Genomic DNA, 21,248 nt, shown 5'->3' on the forward strand with positions numbered 1-21,248 from the left:
GACCCGGAAGCGAGAGAGCGGCGGCGGCGGCGGAGCGGCGGCACCTGCGGCAGCCGCCGTATCCCTGCGCAGGTCGGCGGAACCGGTCCCGGCGCTTCCGGTCCCGGCGGCGGGAGAGCAGCGCCCGGCCCGGCCCGGCCCGCTGCGGCCCCGGCATGTTCAAGAACACGTTCCAGAGCGGGTTCCTCTCGGTGCTGTACAGCATCGGCAGCAAGCCGCTCCAGATCTGGGACAAGAAGGTGAGGCGGCGCCGGGGCTCAGGCTGCCGGGGCAGGCCGGGCCTCACCGCCCTGGCGTGAGAGGGGCCGCGGCCCGCGGGGAAGGGCCCAGCCGAGCTGCGAGGGGCCGCAGGGAGCTCCGAGCGCTGTGTGGCAGGGGGACACCGAGCAGGAGCGCTCAGGGCCCTTGGCCAGGCAGAGCGGCCCCCCCGTAACGGGGGGGGGGGTGTGGGGGGGTGGGGGTTCTCTCGTGTGCCACCCGTTCGTGAAGCAGGCTCCCTGAAGGCACCTCACGGCAGGGAGCACGGTGGTTGGGGGGGCCGCGGGGAGGCGCGGGTGCTTTGTCCGACTGAGGGTCCTGAGCCTTCTCTCGGGGTGTCCATGGGGAGCCCTTACGGGATGTCCGGGGGTGCCCAGACCTGCTGCTTCCTCTCCCTCGCCCCTAGAAGTGATGCTGCAGCTGTGTGACAGCTGGCTGCCCTCGCTGAGCTTGTGCCATGTATTTGGGAGCCTAACCTGAGTCTCTTGAGGTGGTTCAGCAGGCAGCGCTGGGCTGTGACCCCAGTGGGCTGGCTTGAGTAGTGGGATGGGGGAGACACAGTGCAAACCCACCCTGTGTCCTATCAATGGGGGACCCTTGCAGCCCCCCAAAGAGCTGTGTCACTTTGCATAGCCTGGCTATGTATGTGTGCCTGTGTTAGGGCTTTCATGCAAATGTTGATGACTTTAAAAAAGGATTAAAAAGGATCAGCAGCATATTCGGGTGGTGGGAGGACAGGATGCATTCAGGACTCTTGGATAAAGGGATACAGTGTGCCTCCAGACTGGATAAAGACATGAGCAATCCGGGCTGACCCTGCTTGGAGGTGGAGGTAGGACTGGAGGTACCTTCCAACATGAATTGCCCTGGGCAGGGTGATACCATTGTGATCATGCAGCTTGTGGGTGGGCAGTGGGAACTCTGCTTCCAGGGTGGACATGAGCAGTGGTTCATTCAGGCACAGTAGTCACTGGATTGGCCAGAAAAGACTGGGGAAAAATTAGGACTGCTATTCCCAAGAACTGCAGCTGGGTATGCCATCTGTTCCTGTCACCTGCCCATACGGCTGGCATGTGAGTAGGCTCCTCTGTGTCCCTGTGAGCAGCAGGGCTGGGTGCAGGTGCTCTTCCTCACTCAGAGGTCTGTGTGTCATGAGGAAGCACGGCCAGTGTGAGCTTGTGAGGATCACTATGATCACAAACATGTGGTGTGAAACTACAGCAGGTTCCCCTGTCCACAGAGACCTGGTAGTTGCTGGGCTGTGCTCTCTTCTGCTGCCTCCCAGTGCTGCCTGTGCCTGCTCTGGAGAGCCGTTGGCAAGGTGTTTTCTGTTTGCCTTCCAGCACTCGGTTGCTCAGAGCCCTCTGTTGATCTCCGTGGTGTCCTGCCCACACGCAGAGACACGCTGACCGGTCTCCAGGGTCTGATGCTTTTGCAGAGCAAGTGGGGGTGGTTTAAGGAAACTTGTCAAACCTATCGATCCTCTCACTGATGTCTCTGTATTCCTTCTACTGGCCTGTCAGTGCAGAGTATCATAACCGACTTCAGACGCTGTTGGGAGGACGCAGGGTGAGCCAACATTCAGGCTGAAGGCATGTTCTGCCAGCAGGATGCTGAGAGCTGCTTCCCTGAGGAATGCAGCCAGGATCAGGTCCCTGGGAATGCTGTGATGGGGCCCTCTCGTGCAGCCCTCTCCTGATGAGTCAGTCTGGAGACCACCCTCCTGATGTGTCAGTCTGGAGACCACCCTCCTGATGTGTCAGTCTGGAGACCACCCTCCTTTGCTGCTTCTTCACAGCAGCCTTGTCTGGGTTGCGACATCTCAAACACCTGTCTGTGCCCCTGACTCCTCCCTGAGCCCCTGTACACCAGGCTCTGCAGCACAGCCAGGTTGCTCCCACCTTGGCTTCTTCTCTTCCCCCCTCTCCCTTGGAGGTGGCACTCAGGGCCTTGTCAGGACCCCCTGTCCATACTGAGGGTGTGCCCGTGCCGTGGTGTGTGCGTGGCGGTGCCAGCCGTGTCTCAGGTTGCTGCTGGCACCAGCCCGTCGCCTCACCACGGGGCGGTTGGTAACAGTGCGGGAGGGAGCCTCAAGAGGTCGGTCTCGGACCGTCTGTCTGTCCCATCCCTCCTGTCAGGCCTGGGGAGGGTTGCTCCTTGCTGCCTTCCCCTCGGGTCTTTGCTGCATTTGGCTGGCCTTGCTGGCAGCCTCGAAGCCTCAAGAAATAGATGTGTTCAGACACCTGTGAAGCTGCTTGTCCCTCCTCTTTTCCAGTTTGTCTTTAGGCAGAAGGTAACTTCCCAGTTACCCTGATACAGAGGATATTGGGCATCTGGAGAACCCTTATCTTCTAAGAGTGCTATTTCCCTTGTTTCCAGCTTCAGAAATTCCCCTTCTTAGGATTAAGGTCACTAGAAAACACTGGCCAAGTAGCAACACTTACTGTAGTGTTTATATTTCTGAAATCTTACTTTTCTGAGCTGCTGTGGGGTAGGGGAAAGCCCCTGAAGAGCAGGAACTCTGAGCAGCCACCAGGATCACAGCAGAACTGGCCCCTCACCCTGCCCATGCTTCTGGTGGCCGTGCCCGATGGAGCTGGGGGTCAGCTCCCAGTCTGTGCAAACCCAGAGCTGGCTGGGAAGGGCTCCTTCAGCCTCAGAGGAACAAACTGGTGAGACTGCTTGGGCTGAGGATGCAGCCAGCTCTGGGATGCCATGCTCTGAGTGTCTGTGTGCCTGTCCTGCCAGCACTGGGCTGGCTGTGTGCAGAAGGGTGACGTGTGACACCCCACAGCTGGGTGGCAGTGTAGCTCACAACAGCTTGTACTCGGCTGGGGAAGGCTGGAAGGGCTCTGCTGCAGCCCAGCCCAGGGGTGTTCTTTCCTCTGCAGCCTGTCATCCTGTCTCTGGCAGTGCTGAGGAAGAAGAGCTGCTCCTTCCCATTGTCCTCATACTCTGGGGAAGGAAAGGCTAAAGAAGGTGGGCCAGGTTGCAGGTATAAACACTACTGACTGGTCCAGCTGTTTTCTCTGCTCCTGTCTTCTCTGGAGAAGCCCAAACCTTCTCCCCTCTGTGGAGCTGCTGTCAGTGGAAGCTGGCTTGCAGGGTGTGAAGGCAGGCTTGGTTACACACTGCTGTCACCTGCTTAGGCAGGGGTATGTCCTGCTCTTAAGGCTCTATCCCTGAGGCTTCCAGGACTCCATTTCCCATACACCAGTTGCTGCTTCAAATACAGAGTGGCATGTGGGGCTTCTGCCAGGCTGGTAGTTTCAATAAATCAACTTAACAAACAAAAACTCATCAATGGCAACTCACCCAGCCCCCCTGCAGCTGGGTTCTCCTGAGCAGGCCTGTAAACCCTTGGGAATCACGTTTTGATGCCAATGAGGGGTATGGTTCCCCTCCAAGGATCCTCTCTCTCAGCTTAATGTTTTCTGGAAGTATCTGTGGGGGCTTGAGGCAGAGAGATCAGCCTGGCAGGGTGCACTCCTGGATAGCAGAAACAGCTCAGTGATCCAGGCTGAAGTTTCTTAATGTAGAAACAGGCCCTTCACTTTTTCTTCCAGTGCAGGTACTCCACACCACCCAGGTAGAAGAAATGAACTTTGAAGAATTGCTAAACTTGTAAATAATTCTGTAGCTCGTGGCTGAAGCCATCCCATTAGAAGCTTAATGTATCCTCTGTGTTAGCAGCAGTGATAGGTGCTGAAGGAATTGATTCTTGGAGTCAGAAGGGGTATTGCAGTTTGCCAATTTAGCATTAGGGAAGAAGAACAGAGGACTTAATTAGCAAAAGTGCCTTTTAAATGGAGATAGATTTGATGGGAAGTGAGCTGCTTCATAAAGAAAGTCATAAATAAATCCTCAGACCCTGGGATTCACTTGATGGAGAGAAAAATGACTTTGTGCTGGCTCCTGGTCCCAGCCCTGCCCCAGCTCTGTGGGGAGCTGGCTGCAGCTGAGGAGCCAAATCCCTGAGCCCCTCAGCAGAGCAGCCACTGGCTTTGTGTGTGCTGTAATCGTGGGGTGTTTCAGCCACACTCTCACCTGGCCCTGCTCTTCCACAGAGGCACTCAGCCATGGCCAGCAGCACAGGCCAAGGCCCCGGGGGACTTGGCTTGCTCCTCTCTTGCTTGTCCTTGTTCTTACCCCTTTTTCCACTCTAGTCTGATCCTGCTCTGATGGGGGGTTGTGTTTATTTGGGCCTCTGACACAAGGCTTGATTCGCTGGTGTTCACTGCAGCCTATTTTTACAGACTCACAGACTCACAGGGGTTGGAAGGGGCCTCCAGAGCCCTTCAGGTCCAACCCCCCTGCCAAAGCAGGGTTCCCAGGACAGGTCCCACAGGTCTCAATGTCACACTCTTGCACTTGGTGTCTGTGCAGCATGCTGGGCCACAAACTGGAGTCCTGGCGCGTTGGGGTGGGGATCAAAGCCTTGCAAACAGGAGAGTAGGAGCCAAGTGAGCCATTGATGGGTCCTCCTGGGATCTTTTTTCTCAGTGGAGCTGTGAGGCCTCTTCCTCCCCTCTGGAGTGACACCTGTGCTGTCTGCATCTCTTCCAGGTGCGCAATGGCCACATCAAGCGCATCACGGACAACGACATCCAGTCGCTGGTACTGGAGATCGAAGGAACTAACGTCAGGTAGGAGAAAGCCTCATCTTCTGCCAGAGTGTGCCCTGGGGCTTTACCCTGGAGCAGAGAGAAAGGTGCTGGTGCCCCTTAGACAACTCCTTCAGACTCTACTGCAGGCTCTTTGTCAGCAAATTGAAGAATGTGATCTGGGGTCAGATCATGGTTACTCCTCTGCAGCACTGTGCCCTCGCTTTCCCAGTCATCCTTAGGAGAAATAAGGGACAGAAAATAAAAGTCCCCTCGTTTTCTCCATCATTTGGAAGGGAAAAAAAGTTGTATTTGCTACCTAGTCTGCAGCCACCACATAGTGAGAGAGCAGCTCCCAGGCTGCTCCCGCGGTCCTCCCCTCGTGACAGCTGCTCACCCAGCAGCAGGAGGATCAAAGGGAAATGTATGAGGGGAGTTGCTTTTGGTGCTTCACTTGGCAACCTCATCTCCATCAACCAGGGAGAGAGACGCCAGCTCCATGAGCGGCTTCAGAGCCTCCAAGGCTTCTCCAGGGCTGACTCGGAGCAGCACGCTCCTTATAAGGGCAGTGGAGACTCCTCTTCTGCAGACAGCCTGAGCCAAGGCTTCTTTTCCTCCCAAGATGTGTTGATACAGAGCTTGCCAGCCATGACGTGACTCATGACCCCTGTTCTCCCAGCCATATAGAGCACACGGGGCCTCTGCTGTGCTCTGGAGGGCTCTACCTGTTCAGTCAAGGGGTAGGAGGAAGCTGGCTTAAAAAACAGCACTGACCCAGCATTGAAACTGGGGAGGTGAAGCTGGTCAGGAGGGTGCTTCGTGCCCTGGCTGAGACAAGTGGGGCTTGAAATGTGTTCTTTGGGCCTTTTCTCTTGTTCTCCTTGCAGCTACCTCTGAAACACTCCCTCCTGCTACAGGAAGCACTGGTTGTTGCTGAGATCCTACAACCACAGTCGTCTCTTTCTGAGGGTCCTCCAGGGAGAGGTTGGGGACTCGGGCTGTGGGCTTTGTGAGGTCCTAAAGTGTTTTTCTGTCCCTCTCAGCACCACGTACATCACATGCCCTGCTGACCCAAAGAAGACCCTGGGCATCAAACTACCTTTCCTAGTGATGATCATCAAGAACCTGAAGAAATACTTCACTTTTGAAGTGCAGGTGAGGGGTGTGTTGTGGGGGACCCCTCCAGGGACCAGAGGGTACCGGGCAGCATGCAGTCCCAAACCAGTTTTGGCTTCTTGGCCATGTGATGTGCCAGGTCGTCTGCTGTGGGGCTGTCAGTCATCTAACAAGCACAACGTGGCTGTTGTGAAAATGAGCCTGTTTCCTAGGTTAGAAATACTTATGCCATGAAAGGGAAGGGTGGAAGTAGGAGAGCCCTCTCTGAGGTGGGCAGAGCTTGAATCCAGACCAGCTGCTCTCTTGGGGAGGTGCCTGGGTCAGAATCACAAGGTTGGAAAAGACCTTTAAGATCATCAAGTCCAACCATTCCCATCCTAAGCAAACCATATCCCTGAGCACCTCACCTACCCTTTTTTTAAACACACACAGGGATGGTGACTCAGCCCCTCCCTGGGCAGCCTGTGCCAGGCCCTAACAGCTCTTTCAGTGAAAATTTTTTTCTAGTATCTGCTCTGACCCTGCCCTGGAGCAGCTTGAGCCCATTGCCCCTTGTCCCAGCTCCTGTCCCCTGGCTGAAGAGACCATCGCCCACCTCTCTGCAGCCTCCTGGCAGGGCAGTGGAGGTGGGGAGAAGGTCTCCCTTCAGCCTCCTCTTCTCCAGGCTGAACACCCCCAGCTCCCTCAGCCGCTCCTCAGAGAATTTGCCCTCCAGCCCCTTCCCCAGCCTGGTTGCCCTTCTCTGGACTCACTCCAGGACCTCAATGTCCTTCTGATGGTGAGGAGCCCAGAACTGGACCCAGCACTTGAGGTGCAGACTCACCAGTGCCCAGTCCAGGGGTACAGTCACCTCCCCAGACTTACTGACCACACTGTTTTTGATATAAGCCAGGATGCCATTGGCTTTCCTGGCCACCTGGGCACACTGCTGGCTCATGTTCAGCCTGCAGTCACCCAACACCCCCAGGCCCTTCTCCGCCTGAGGGGTGGTCAGCAGCCTGCCTCCCTTCCCTGCCTCAGGTGCTGGACGATAAGAACGTGCGCCGGCGCTTCCGGGCGAGTAACTACCAGAGCACGACGCGGGTGAAGCCCTTCATCTGCACCATGCCCATGCGGCTGGACGACGGCTGGAACCAGATCCAGTTCAACCTGTCGGACTTCACGCGCCGCGCCTACGGGACCAACTACATCGAGACCCTGCGAGTCCAGGTGAGGGGCAGCACGCCCTGCTCCCTGGAGGCACCGCTGGCAGGGACGGCCGTGCCGCGGGTTGGGAGCTCCCTGCTGGGTTCCTCTGCCAGCCCTGCTCTCTGCAGAGCACTGCGGGAGGGGAGCAAAGGACCAACTGAGGCAGTGGAGGTCTTGGTGGGGCTTGGCTTCACAGGACTAGACTGGGATGAAGGAGCTTGTTTCCCTCTTGCTGAGTGAAGGTCTGCTGGCAGTTGGCTGTGTGCTGCCTCGCTGACCAGGCAGCGACCGGCCAGGTGGGAGCCTGGTTGGGAAGGACCTGGGGGGTTATGTACGTGTCCCCAGACAAGGGGGTTCCCTAGTGCGGGTGGAGCAGCCCGGTCCTCACTGAGCCCCTTGGGCCAGAGCTGACACAGTGCTTGTTCCCACTGGGGACGTGACACTGGTTCTGTGTGCTCTGTGTGCTCTGTGGGCTCAGGGTCACTGTGCCCAGATGTGTGCGTTATTCTGAGAGGTGCCCTGGGCAGGCCTGTTCCTCTGTGTGATGGGATCACTGCCGGGGTGCGCAGGTCTGCCCTCAGCAGGCAGGCAGCTGGGAAGTGTCTGCCTTCTCACTTACCCACGGGGCACTGGAGCGACTCCTTTGCTGCCAGCTGGGAGTGGGGGCCATGCAGACTGGACAGGCTCATTCCTGACCCCTGAGAGGCCCCAAAGAGGGAGTGTTAAACATGCGGCAGGCTGAGAGTGCTCTGGTGAATGCTGATACCGTTGGAGAAGCAGAGATGGATTCACAGCAGACAACCTCCTGAGCAGCTAAGGCAGCTCTCAGTTTGCAGAGGTGCTGGAGCTTGGCCAAATCTTTTGAGCCAGACAGTGTTGCTAGAGAGAGCACGTAACACAATGCAGAGGGCATGGGCCAGTGTTTCTTCTCTGATGCCTTGTCGGAGTCAGGGAGAAGCAGCAAGGTCTCTTCTCCAGCTACTGAGCAGAGGTAGCCAGGCTGCTGCATGACCTCAAAGATGGATGTGGAAAGAGTGTATGGAAAACGGACTGACTCTTTGTTTTGACTCTCAGATCCACGCCAACTGTCGCATCCGACGGGTGTACTTCTCTGACCGGCTCTACTCAGAGGATGAGCTCCCAGCTGAGTTCAAGCTGTATTTGCCTGTCCAGAACAAAGCCAAGGTGAGCTGACAGTGGCCAAGGAGCACAGGAGCAGTGGCTGGGCCAGGCCAGAACTCCTCCCTCTCCTCCCACTGCCTTCACAATCCAGAATTTCTTCTAGCAGCAGAGCCCTTACCAACTCTGGCCGCCAGCCAGGGAGCACCCTCGCTGTTGCCGGGGTGAGCAGTCTGTCAGGGTGCCTTGCCAAAACGCATGGACATTGTCATTTCCATCTAGGAGCAGGGGGAGCTCTGCAGCTGCTCCCCACGTCTTCTGTTCGTGTCAAAGGACTCTGGGCAGGGTGGCAGCTTCCCAGCGTCTCTCCAGAGCCTCTGCTCATGACTCAGCACAGTGACTGCTCTTCGGAGCTGCTGCAGCTTCGTGCTTGTCTTTCTGGAGAGATGCTCTTTGTATCCCTCCAGCCCCAGTTTAGCCCACACTGATTTCTTCCCTGCCCAGTGAGGATGGTGGTGGGAAGAGGGTAGGCAAGGTTGTGGCTGTGCAGCAGGAGGAGGTGCCAAGCTCTGCCCTTTCGGTGACAGGAGAGGAGGCCCTGGCATTGTGGCAGCAGACCTGAGGCGTTTGAGGAAGCACCACCTTTGCCAGGGCCAGCCTGGCACAGATGGGCAGAATTTTGATGATCTGAGGAAGGATGTTGGGTGCTGACCTTAGTAGGAGGTGGAAGGCGGTGTTAACAGTAGGTGACACCTCTGGGGAACCTGGCATTGCCTTCTGTGGTGTCTGGGGAGCACTTGGAGCCTTCCCAGTGCAGTTGTCTTGGTGGTGCTGAGTCTAATGAGTGTCTCCTTTCTTCTCCCTGCTCTGTCCAGCAATAACACCGCAGTGGGAAGGAATGCAAGAGATCTTTGGGGACAGTAGAAAAACAAAAGCAGGTGGAAGACAAGGCCCTGCTGAGACCAAGTTTTAGATCAGCTCACCTTGCCTAGGATAACTGTGATTCATCTGGTATTCCTCTCTGGACAGGACACTATCAGCCATGTAACAGGTCTGGGACTGTTGTTGGTGTGCAGAAATCTGAGTTTTCCTGGCTGCTCCTGAAGTGTTGAGCCCAAACACTGCTGGTGGCATCATACACGACCTTGTGTCACACAGAGGTCTGAGTGGTACTGTGCCTCAGGAGAAGGGATCCAGCAGGAATTACAGGGTTAAGTCTGAAGATTCTGATTTTATGTTTTCTTGTTTTCCATCCCTTACTTTATATATGCTCTAAGTATGGAAGTGATACTCACTCTTGGGAAGATTATTAAACATTTGACTCTGTAAAGTCTGTTCTTGGCTTCTTCCTTCTTTGATGAATCCTTCAACTTGCATGTCCTAGCACTTCAGAAAGTGCCAGGGAATTCCTTTAGGAACCCAGGATTTGTCTCTGACTGGCTTAGATGGGCAGCCTCATTGTTGGATGGACAGCACGGACCTGCACAGCAATCTGGAGAGGGGAAAAACAGAGAAGGCAGGATCTGTCCATGAGGTTTGTGGCACTGTGCCTGTGACAGAACCCACACTGTTCACCCTGAGTATGTGGAAACAGGGTTTTCATTCCCTTCTTTCTTGAAACCCCTTACCCAGCAGTGCCAAACTGGCCCTACCTGCCTGTGAGAGTACAGCTCTGTTCCCTGAGTAGTTAAACAACTCGCTCCAGCCCTCAGCCAAGCATCCAGCAGCTACTTATAGCAAGAGGCACACAATAGCCTTCCAGCTGCCAAGTTGTCCCTTTCCCTGGGGATCAAAGGGGAGGTTTAGCAAAGCAGCATAACGGAGCGGAAGTCTTTTCCTGTGCTGAGGCTGCCCTTCCCTGCCTCCAGCCCATCTGCCTTTGTTGTGGGGAGGTTTGTGAAGGGAGAGAATTGGGGAGTAGCCGCTGCCATTCCTCCCTGCAGAGGTACCCGAGCAGGGTGCTGTGCCTGTCCCAGCGCCGGGCTGTGGGGTGAGCTGGGAAGGCTTCACTTCCCATGCTGCCCTGTCAAACAAAGCTCTTGTCTCCCAAGAGGAGGAGAGCCTGCTGGGGGACAGCTGCCCCAGGTCCTGGGTTTAATCCTGAGCACTGACTCCACCTGGTTTAAAAGTGGGGTGGCTCTGTGCACCCTCGTGGCCAGCAGCTCCTCTGTAGGGACCCCACTCCCCCGCTGTAGCAAGCTCTTGCCTATTTGCACCTTGGAAGTTAGCAGGCTTTGACCCCGAGGCCTGTGCTGTCTTGGGGCACCAGGCAGCACGTGCAGAGGGCTTTCTGGAGCAGACCTTTCTGATTTCCACAGCAGGTGAAGAGCTTGGTAGCTCCAAGGAGCCAAGCCAAGAAAGCCCCCATGGGAAGGTGCTGTCCTCGCTTCGATGTCTGTCAGGGCTTGGCTGGACTTGGGATTTGTGAAGGGCTATCACCGTGTTGTGTGCCAAGACCCACGGTGAGGCCTTCCTGCCACGACTGCAAAGCCTGCCAGGGCTGTGGGAGCTGCTGAGGGGATCTGGGGGGCCCCAGCAGGACAGGCCATGCAGCTTTCCCTCAAGCCCTTGCTCGTGAGGCGACTGAGCCCTCCCAGGAGCTGCTGCTGCCTTCCCTGCCCTGCTGGGGCCTGTGCTGGCATTGGCTCTTGCCCTTGAGTCAGCGTTGCTCTGAGTGACCTGACCCTGTGAAGGGAAGCTGGGCTCTGCGTGGCGCTGAGCTGGCTGCCTCTGGGGAGACCAGACAGGCCCTGCTGCTGGTCCCTGCCCGTAGCAGAGCCCTGCTCTGGGAGCTGTGCTGGCAGATTCACTGGAATGAACTCCCAGCTGCAAACCCTGACATCCACGGGGATCCTCTCTGTAACTAAATACTGACTCTGCCAGCTTACACACTGAGTCTCTTTCCTTTAGGACCAGATAGTGGTGGATTTACATGGTAGTCTCACATCTTCCTTTTCTACTCCCCCTCTCCCATCGAAACTATAGCCCCCTTGCTGAAGGCAAGTGAAGCTTGGATGTCCTTCCCGGGAGAGGAGAGGGGAGGAGGTTGCTGTCAGACAGACTGAAATGTCACTGAATCCTGTCAGCAGTTGTTTCCTAGAGTAACTGTGGACCAGGGAAAGTCTTTACTGCTTCAGTTATGGCTTTTGACCAAGCTGGGCTGCGACATCCTCCTCCATGGGAAGAGGGGAGGAAGGACATGGATGCAGAGCAGAGTCTGCCCTGAGGCTGGTTACTGCCTGTGGCTCCTGGGGCAGGTTGGCACAGGGGTGAGCAGGGGGAGGGTGCTGGGAGAAAAGGTCTTAAATATCTCCCTGTTCCCCTTTCTGTGGGTGGCCTGCACCTTCCTGCCTCAGCTCATGTCTAGTGGGAGGGAAAGGAATCTTTGCAGGGAGCCTGGATTCAACAGGGGAGGGGAGAGGGGTGGGGTGTGGAATGGGACCCACCCCAAGATGGGTTCTTGCCTCTGCTGCCTTTTCACTTTCCTCAGCGTTGGGCTGAGGTGAGGTCCTGCTGTGGGGTATTTGCTGGGCCCTGCGTGCCCATAGCCTGCCCAAGGCAAAGGTGCTCTTTGAGATCTCGCCCACCAAAGGACAAGGAGTGTTGGGGCAGAGACTCGGACAGAGCCAGAGCAGCTGGCAGTTGCCATATGCTGTGAGCCAAGGCTGGGACATCCCTCTGCAGCGGTGGCTCTGCCTGGGCTGGTGGCAGCAGCTGGCAGGGACCACAGCCAGGGGTTTCCAGGGGTTTTCCAGGAAAGCTTTCTGTCCTGGGTGAGAGCCTGGCCCGGCAGAGTGGCAGGATACCAGTGGGCTCCTTTACCGAGCCCAAGGCTGCTCCCGGCTCTCCCGCTTCTCACTCTGCATCTCTTTGGGTGTCTGGGCCAAATGTTGTCATCTGTGTAGAGAGGGATTACACCCTCGGGCAGTGCTAATTCTTGGCAGCTGCCATCCAGCCTGGGGTGGGCGGTGCCGAGGTGAGGGAAAGGTTTAGTTTGAGTTTCACCATTGGCCACTACCCAGAAGTGACTGTACTGGGGACTTTGACCACTTCTGCACACAGGAGAGCAGCAAGAGCCTCCCCTGGCAAGCTGTAAAATGGGACAACACCCACCCCCCACCCAAGCAAGATGTTATTTGGATGAGGGAGTGGCTGTGCTCCTGGAGAGCTGTTGTGGGGGTGTGATGGGAAAAGCCTGGGAGCTGCTGGAGGTGAATGAGGGGTGTGAGTTGGGTGGAAGCAGACCTGCAGACCGCTCATGTGGTGCCCCTGTGAACCCAGAAGTCTCTTTCCTTCCCGTGAGGTGAAGGGTCCAGCGCTGCAGGGAGCCAGGCTGGTGGCTGGGGGGTGGGGGCGTGATGGGAGGTGATGGGTATGAGCAGTGCTGAGCTCAGGGTGGCTGGCAGGAGCATCCCACCCCAGCAGCACCATGCTGGCTCTGACCCCTACTCAGGCAGCAGCCAGAGCCTCAGCCCTGCCTGCAGTGTGCACAGGCAGCAGCTTCAACTCCTCCCAGGGCCCTGTGGCTCTTCTCTCTGTCCCCAGCATCGTTTCCTCCGGCCTGAGGCCTGACAGTCCTTGCTTGCTGTATCCTGGCCCCAGTTCTTCCTCCATGCTGAGCCCAGCTTCCTCTCGGCTTTCCGGGTCCTCTCCTCAGCAGTGCACAGGGGATCGTGCCCTGGCTCGCAGAGGAAGAGGAGGAGGCAGGAGGAAGAGCAGTTTCTCCTGTGATGGTGCCAAGCAGGAAGAGAGATCCCCTGCCAGCCCTGGTCACCTCCACTGCCCCACTCCAGCACCATGCAGAGCCCCATCCCACAGCAGCCAGCACTACCTTGGCACAGCAAGGCCCAGAGGACGCTGAGCTCCCAGGGTCTTTTCCAGGTCAGGCTTCTCCAGCCTATTTTTGGGAAGCTGGAAGCTGCCTGGTGGGGGTGGATCCTGGCAGAGCTGCCTGGTGCCTGCCAGGGCCAGGCTGAGCAGGACCCACACTCCCTGGAGCCATGAAAAGCCCTGTCCCTCACAGCAGGAGCATCCCTGCCCTCCCCAGGGCCGTGTGTCCGTGGGCAGCTGGCAGCGAGCCGACCCCGCCACAGGCAGAGCGGGAGCCTCGGGCGAAGCGCCGGCCCTGCCGAAACACGGGCCTTTGTCTCTGGCAGAGTCCCTCTGCTGTCCCTGAGTGTTTGTGCCCGTGAGTGTTTCCAGATGGCCCTGGGCTCTTGGCACTGGCTCTGCTGCAGCATCCGGGGAAAAGCAGGAGGGGGGTGGGGGGGGTGGGGGGGGTGGGAAGTGATGTCCCAGCTCACTGAGCCCAGGCAGCCTAGGCCTCTGCTTCCAGAACCACCAGTTCCCCATGGGAATCAGCAAGGGGCTCCCGCCTCACTGTGGCAGGGCTGCCCAGGGAAGGGGCTAGGGTGAGTGTCTGGCCCTCAGCATCCTTGGCTGGCTCTCCCTGTGCATCAGGTGTCTCTCCAGGTACCAGGCCTCGGGGTCCTCACCCCTGCCTCCCAGCAAGCCCTCAGCATTCCCAGGAGAGAGGGGAAGCACAGCTGCTGTGGGAAACGAAATCTGCTCCAGGAAGTGAAACTCGTGTGGGAAATGTATCAGGCATGGGAAATGCAGCTGCAGCTGCCTTCACGGGGGTGGGGAGCAGCAGAGCCCGGCCGCCCTGTCCTTCTGCCTTGCCTTTTGGCATCTGCTGGTGCTGGTTTGGCCCTGGTTCCAGGCAGGCTACCACGCCAGCAGAGCTGTGGGTCAGCTCTGGGTCAGCTGTGGCAAGGACTCAGGCAAACACAAATCTGGGCTAAATACTCAAAAACTAATTGAAAGGAGTTAAAAGCCAAGGAACATGACCCAGCATGGCCAGCCAAGGGAATACACCAGCGCCTGGAGCCACTTGGAGACTTTTTTCTTCCTGATTCTTCAGGGTTTTTCTGTCCTTGGTTTGGGCTTCTGGCTCGGCCACAGTGTTGGGCTGAGGCTGAGCCAGGAAACCAGCTAATGGCTGGGAATTGCTGAGCAGGGACTGAGGCCAGGCCAGGGGATGGGTGGCCCAGGCCGCAGGGTCCCTTCCAGCCAGCCCCAGCAGCACTGGGAAAGCGTAACCAGAGCTGGCCTGGGTCCTTCCCGCTTAAAGCACTTGGTGGCTGGCGAATGGCGCAGGAGCTGGGGGTAATTTAGTGCTAGGAAGTGGCTGCTGGCACTGACCCAGCAGCTCTGGGCCCGGGGGGGAGGATTGGGGCATGCGTGAAGGCTTCATCCCTGGCCGTGATGTGGGGGATTCCCCCTCACCAGGGTGGGCATGGGGCAGAGGTGCAGCCGGAGTCCCAAGGAGGGGAGAGCAGGGCAGGGATGGATCAGGGCTTCCTGCACCAAGTTGTGTGTCACGGCCTGGGAAAGAGGCAGGACACAGGCAGGGCTCAGGCAGGGCAGGGTGCTGTTCCGGTGCTCCAGGCCTGGGCTGGAGGTGGGGGGGTGGGGTGGTTGTGGCTGGAGTCATCCCATCAGGAGAGTCTCTCTTCCACTCCCTAGGACCTTCACCATAAGGATGGGGCTGACCCACATGCCCCCCAGCCTTCCCATCAGTGCAGTAACTGTGCCAGGCCTCTGCAAAGGCTGCTCAGGCTCTAGAGCAAACCCAGCCCTGGCTCAGCTCCCGGGTGAGTGAGCATCACCATCAAAGGCAGAGAAGCTGCTGTCTCCATCACCACTGCCTGCCATGGTTTGGGTTTCCTCCCCATTAATGGGTAAGCAACATCTTTCCCTGGATAAAGCCGAATTCCTACCCCATTGCACCTGATCTTTCCCACCCCCATTATCACATCCCTGATCCCTGCAGTGGTCACAACTACTGCTGCTTTCCTCTGCTGAGAAAGGACACAGCCATCCCCTTCCACCCAGGAAAGGCGCCGGGGTTGCTCGGGGATGGGGAGCCAAAGCATTCGCTGAATTGGACCCCCGCCTGCCCCAGCCACCGACCCCTGCCTGGGGGAGGGAAGCAGCCACCTCAGAGGCTGGAGCCATGGGGAGAACAAGGCCTGCTGTGTTCCCAGCCAGGCCATCGCCGCGGCCGTGGGCGCTGCTGAAAGGCAGCTCTGTCCGCTGCCGGGGGCACCCCCAGGCAAACCCCCCAAAGGCCGCCAGACCTCACGCAGGGTTCTGGCCCCCACCCTGCAGCAGAAAGGACGGCACCACAGCTCTCCACGCACCCAACCCATTTATTCAGACAAGGTGGCCGTGCCCGCTGCCCTGCCCACAAGACCCAGCATCACCAGAGCTTCACCCCACGACAGCAGCAGCACAGCCCAGGCTGAGTCGAGCCTGCAGTGCAGGGGTCACAAAGGTGGGGTCTCCCCCCAGGTGCTGTTTTGGGCACCACGTCCCTGTGGCCTTGTGGTTCAACAGGAGACACAGCCCCAAGCTGGGCCCTCCCTGCCCCTCACACTTCCCTGGCATTGTGGGTGCTGGCAGCTGAGACCTGCCAGCTCATAGCACTTGTGAGCAACCCCCAACCTGTCCCTGCAGCACAGGCACAGCCCAATGGGTTCACGTGGGAGGGAGGGACCCTGTTGGGCCCATTCCCCCCCACCCCCGCCTCAGCAGAGGTGGGTGCAACACAATGGGTGGCAACTTGGGGGGAGATGGGTCACAGCCTGGCATGGAGGGCAGGCAGCAGGGAGCACACAGGACTTGGATACCCTCTGGCCCCCCACTGTGACCACCCCCAGTCCCTACGCTGGAGGGGCTGGGGGGGTGGTGGGCATCCCCCCCTTTTCCAAGGCTGGAGCCTTAAGCAGTAATGGGGGGACAGGGTGTGGGGAGAGGGGAGGGAGGGGTCAGATCCGTCTTTAGCACCATGGTGGCGGGGGCTGTTGTAGGAGGGAGTGGGGCTCAGACCCACTCCTGCAAGGAGCGCTTGCAGTACAGGAACATCCGGGGGGCGCCCTTCCTCTGCATCTGCACGATGATGTAGATGAGGCCGAGGATGCAGAGCAGCGGCACCAGCAGCACCAGCACCATGACGACGCTCACGGTGCGCGTGTACTCATCGATCTGCACCACCACGTCCACGTCCCCTCCCGGCTGGCGGCCGCCCTCGCCGTAATCCTCCTCGTCTTCTTCCTCCTCTTCCTCTTCCTCCTCTTCAGCCCGCCCATCCCCGTCCCCATCGGGGTTGAAGGGTGGTCGGTCCCCGTCGGGCCAGCGGGGATGGGGGTCGGGGACCAGCTCCGTGTGACAGCCCATGAAGTCCCGTAGGATGGATTTGGGATAACCTGGCTCCGTTTTGAGCCGCTCATTGTCGAATTTCCAGTACTTTGTGCCTCTGTAGAAGTAGGTGGAGGCTGGGGGAGGGGAGAAGATGAGGGTTAGAGCTAAGCGGACAGACCCAGGGCCCCCCACAGCCCAGCCACTCCTGCAAATGCCCTGAACAGCAAAGTTCTGCTCTGGGGCCAGTGAAGCCCTTCAGAAAATGCAACACTGTGGATGCCAGGGTGACCTCCTGACCTCCATCCTGCACAGCCAGACCATCAGGCCCCAACCCATCCGCTGCCCCCCTCCTCCCTGCCACCACCCAGCCTCTTCTCTACTTACAGGCATCCGGGCTGAGGAAAGCACCCTTGGGTGAGGGAGGGATGCCCGCCCAGACAGAGATGGGTTTTGGGTACCCAGGGTCCACGGAGCGGGTGTCCTCGTTAAAGCGCCAGTATCTGGGGGAGGGAGGCAGTGAGCAGGAGCGGAGCACAGGGGTCTGCGCCACCCGCCATGCCCACCCACTCACCTGTCCCCACGGAAGAAGAAGGTGTGGCCTGTGGGTTCCCACCAGACAGCCGTGTCAATGCTGTCATAGGGGATGCCCTGCCCATAGGTGACGAGGTGCTGTGGGTACCCAGGCTCCAGGTTGGCTTCTCGGAAGAGCCAGTACCGGTCACCTGGAGGGGCAGGAGGTGGAGAAGGGGGGGTGAGGCAATGTGAGGGGGTATGATGCCTCAGGCCACCCCACCTCTTTGCTCAGGCAATGGCTTGTGCTGGGGACGGGGAGCAGGATGAGATGAAGCCAACCAGCTCCCTGCAAGCCTGGCAGGGGGGAGCAGCAGGATCCCTGCCACACCTTGGTCCTCCCACCCGCCTTCCCTGCTCACCTTTAAAGAAGACAAACCTCCCGTCGTGCCTCTCGTAAGCAGCATCGATGTCCCCGGGGAGGCCCCGCCAGAAGTGCCCAATGGGCATGGGGTAGTTGTCCAGCACCCGGTTGTGCCGGACCCTCCAGAACCACCGTCCCTGGTGGCAAACAGGGCAGAGGAGTGGGAGACAGTGCGAGGGCCAGGCACCTCCTGGGTCATCCTCCCACCCAGGGAGCCACCACATCCCCAGGGAAGGGGCAGGGGGAGGCCCCAGCAGGTACCTTGAACACAAACATCTCCCCACGCAGCACAGCCACCGTGTCGAAGTTCCCATCACAGATATCAGGGCCATACTGGTCGGGTCGGTCCGGACCGCCAGGTTTGGGGGGTCGATCTGGTTTCCCTGGTGGGGGAGGTTTAGGGGGTCTCTGGTCTGGCCTGCCAGGTTTCCGGGGTGTCACGGTGGGCAAAGGCTGGGTAGGCTGCGGGCGCCCATCTGCGGTACCTGGGTCAGGCAGGTGAGAGAAGGGACAGCATGAATCAGACCAGCAGCACTCGTACCTCAGTCTCTCCACACAGGTGTCCAGCACCCCACCACTGGGCCAGTTCCACCACCCAGCTCCTCACCGTACAGCTGCTGGATGCCTTTGAGGTCGTCCTCTGGCAGCTGGAAGTTCTCCGTGTCCATCCACTGGTAGAAGGGGGCCATGATAGCACTGGGGTTGCTGGAGTGCTCCAGGCCCAGAGAGTGCCCCAGCTCGTGCACAGCCACCAAGAAAAGGTTGTTCCCTGTAGAGAAAAGCACCATCAGTAAGACTGGGTGGAGGACATGACACACAGGCTGGGATCCTCGGCCCCAGCACCCAGCAACGATGCAGCAGGAGCATCACCTGTGGTGGAGCTGCTTTCCCTGCTGCTCCTGCTTGCACCAGCGCAGACCCTGGCACTCAAACCCAGGGGCCCACCAGGCTCCTCCATCTGCCTCCACCACCTCCTCAGCCCTCAAACTCACCAGACACATCCGCGTTCTCCAGTGTCCAGGGTTCATCCGAGTCAAAATGTGTGTCCCCCCCCATGCCAGGGCCAGGAAAGTAGGCGTGAGCCAAAAATCCCCCGAGGCCGTCGAAGGGGGAGCTGTCTCCATGGAAGCCAGAGGCAAAGAGCACCATTATGTCGGCTTCCTTCTTCCGCTTCTGTCGGATGTCCTCGTAGGGCACCTCCCGGAAGACCAGCGGCGTGGCCTCCTCCCACACCCGGAACGCTCGGCGGATGGCCTCGTACGAGTGGTATCGACCCAGCTTCTCCGTGTAGTTTTGGATGCTGGTGGTAGAGAGCTCACTGGGAGTGGCCCGGGACAGAGCTCGCTCCCCGAGGGGGTCCATGCCTCCCCACGGGCTGGAGGGGTGGGAAGCCCTGGAGAGGCTGGGTACCTGAAGGTGAGATGGCTCTGGCTCCAGCGCCGCCCTGTCAGCGCGTACCGCTTCCGCCGCATGTTGGACTTCATCCGCGCCCCAAACTGGTCCGGGACCCCACAGCGGGGACGCTTCATCCACCTGCCAGGAGGGCATCGAGCCAGGACTCAGCCCACTGCAGCCAAGATCCCAGAGGGGTTACAGGGGTTACAGCGGGTGAGACTGCCCTGGCTGCAGCACCCGGGAGGGGAGATGCAGCTCCCGCGGGGGGACAGCACCCACATTCCCAGGCACAGGCGGGGCTCCAGGCCCGGCCAGCAAAGCCAAAGCGCCAGCAAAGCCAAAGAAAGAGCTGCCTTCCACTAGAGCAAAGGGACATGGAGAAACTCACGCCTTTGTCTCCTCGTCCAGGACGCCGGTGACAGTGATGCCGTAAAACTTCTGCATCTCAGCCAGGGCCGAGGAGAAGGTCTGAGCCGAGCGCATGGTGGACATCTGCCGGCTGGGCTGCGGCAGGTAGCCGTAGAGCCGCAGCCATGCCTGCGCCCAGGAGAGCCCAGCGTCAGGCCGCAGGCAGGCAGCGGCTTGACGGGGGTGGAACAGGGGGGGAAGGGACCTGCAGCCCCCCCAGACCCCGGCGGGGGAGCATCCAACCCTGTACCCCCCCCCCCCACCACACTCCGCGGGGCGTCCCCACCAGCACCCAGGGAAGGGAGCCCCGGCCCTGCCCCACCAAGCGTGCAGGGGGTCCTGCGACCCCGGGGGCTGCCAACCACCCCGGCCCCGGGCTGGAGGCAGCTGGCAGGGGCCGGCGTGGCCACGGGGGCCCCACCATGTCCCCTCGGGGCTGCAGGCAGACGTGGGGCCAGGTCCCCGGGCCCAGCCTCCACCCACCCACAAAGGGGCTTCTGTCCGGCGAGCCGGGGCAGGGGTGAGCGGCCCCGGGGGTGGGGGGAGAGGGGTGCCGGTGGCTCGGCGGAGGGGCGCGGGGGCACGGCCGGTCTCTTCCGCCCCACAATGGCCTCCGTCTCCTCTTCGCTTTTTTTAATACCGAGTTTCTATTTTAAATTCCCTGTTATTTCCCCCCCACCTCCCCCCTTTTTTGGCTTTTATATTTGATGGCTTTTTCCCCTCGGCTCTCTGTTTCCCAACGTGATTTCCTTTCCCCTCCGCACTCCTCCCGGCTGCTTTCGCTTTCCCGTTCCCAACAGCTCAGCTCCCAAACGAGGAGTTCTGAACCCCCTCATCAATTTGGGGGGGGGGGGAGGGGGGTTACCCCCCGCCTCCGGGGGAAGCTGAGACTTTTATCAAAGGCCCTTTCACACACACATACACCCGCCTTCCCCCGCCGCGGACACGCGTGGGCACAAAGCGCTGCCCCTTCCCCACCCGGCGGGGCAACCGGGACCCCTCCCCCCTTTCCTCGCCTGCACCTGCGGCTGCCGGGACCCCAACGCCGATCCCGGCGTTGGGGTCCCGGCAGCCGCAGGCGGGGCGCGGGCAGAGCGTCCCGGAGAGCAACCCCCCCCCCGCCCCCCCACTTCCCCCCCCCCCGCCCCATCCCGGCCCCGCCTCGCACCCCCCCCCCCCCCGCCCCCGCTCACCTCCGCGTTGATCTCCTCGCCCTCCGCCCCCACCGGCGCCGCCGGCAGCGCGAGCAGCACCGGCAGCACGAGGAAGGGCGCCAGGCGCCTGCCCGCCCACAGCGTCCCGCCCTGCCAGCAGGGGGCGCGTTGCCGCCCCGTCATACCGCCGGTTCGCCGCTGCACCCCCCCCCCCCCCCCACCCCGCCCCGGCCGCGCCGGGCCGGGCCGGGCCGGGCCGAGCGCGGCGGTGTGGGAGCTACGCCGCCTTCATGGCCCGTGGCCGGGCCGCCGCAGGGGGCTGCGTACGGTGCATGGGCGGCGCTGCCAGGCGCGGCCAGTCGAACCCCGGCCCGCCTTTGTGTGCGGGATCAGGCCGGCGGCGCGCAGCACATGGGCGGCCCGGATGCCCCGGCGCGGCGCGGCGCGGCGCGGCCCTTGCCCCCCGGGAGCGGAGCGGAGCAGCTGAGCACAGGAGGCGCGAACGCGGCGGCGGCAGCGGCGGCTCGGCGGGGAGCTGGAGGCGGGTCCGGGGCTGCGCCCGGGGCGGGGCACGCTGTGCGCAGCTACCGGCCCCGCGTAGGCCAGGCCGCACCGCCGCCCGCTCCTACCCCCTCCTCCCCAGGCTTCGTCCCCACAGCCCCAGCCCCCGTCATCCTTCTTGTGACACAAAGCGACAGATTTTTACTGTTCCAGAGTTGCCAGTCTTTCATCAGACAGGTGTGGAATGAAAGATTTAGGGCAGCACGTCGGCATCCCGCTCCCAATACCTGAGAAGCTCCAGCTGACACACACACGCAGCCCCCCTCCCCCCCCGCAGGAACAAAAGGATTGAAATGGAGCTTCTCC

At 60.0% G+C, this 21,248-nt stretch overlaps 2 protein-coding genes across 3 annotated transcripts; one reads left to right on the forward strand and one right to left on the reverse strand.

Moving 5' to 3' along the window:
* CFAP20 (cilia and flagella associated protein 20) lies at nt 1-9,609 on the forward strand (the record flags this gene model as incomplete). Of its 2 annotated transcripts, XM_084270024.1 has the most annotated exons (6): nt 1-239; nt 4,825-4,904; nt 5,906-6,017; nt 6,999-7,187; nt 8,241-8,351; nt 9,161-9,609. In XM_084270024.1, the coding sequence occupies exons 1-6, from the start codon at nt 156-158 to the stop codon at nt 9,164-9,166; spliced, it is 582 nt and encodes a 193-aa protein (XP_084126150.1). In that variant the 5' UTR covers nt 1-155. The 2 variants fall into 2 exon arrangements, with proteins under 2 accessions (XP_084126150.1, XP_084126149.1); XM_084270023.1 differs by lacking the exon at nt 9,161-9,609 and having other exon boundaries at nt 8,241-8,360.
* Nucleotides 9,610-15,481: 5,872 nt separating this feature from the next.
* MMP15 (matrix metallopeptidase 15) lies at nt 15,482-20,564 on the reverse strand (the record flags this gene model as incomplete). The annotated part of the gene is made up of 10 exons (XM_084269869.1): nt 15,482-16,624; nt 16,875-16,990; nt 17,062-17,212; nt 17,423-17,561; nt 17,686-17,909; nt 18,032-18,193; nt 18,417-18,724; nt 18,835-18,957; nt 19,208-19,356; nt 20,421-20,564. The coding sequence occupies 10 exons, from the start codon at nt 20,562-20,564 to the stop codon at nt 16,173-16,175; spliced, it is 1,968 nt and encodes a 655-aa protein (XP_084125995.1). The 3' UTR covers nt 15,482-16,172.
* Between the last annotated feature and the right edge of the window lie 684 nt (nt 20,565-21,248).

Source organism: Gallinula chloropus, assembly GCF_964237585.1.
Source record: "Gallinula chloropus genome assembly, chromosome: 13".
NCBI classification, from domain to species: Eukaryota; Metazoa; Chordata; class Aves; order Gruiformes; family Rallidae; genus Gallinula; species Gallinula chloropus.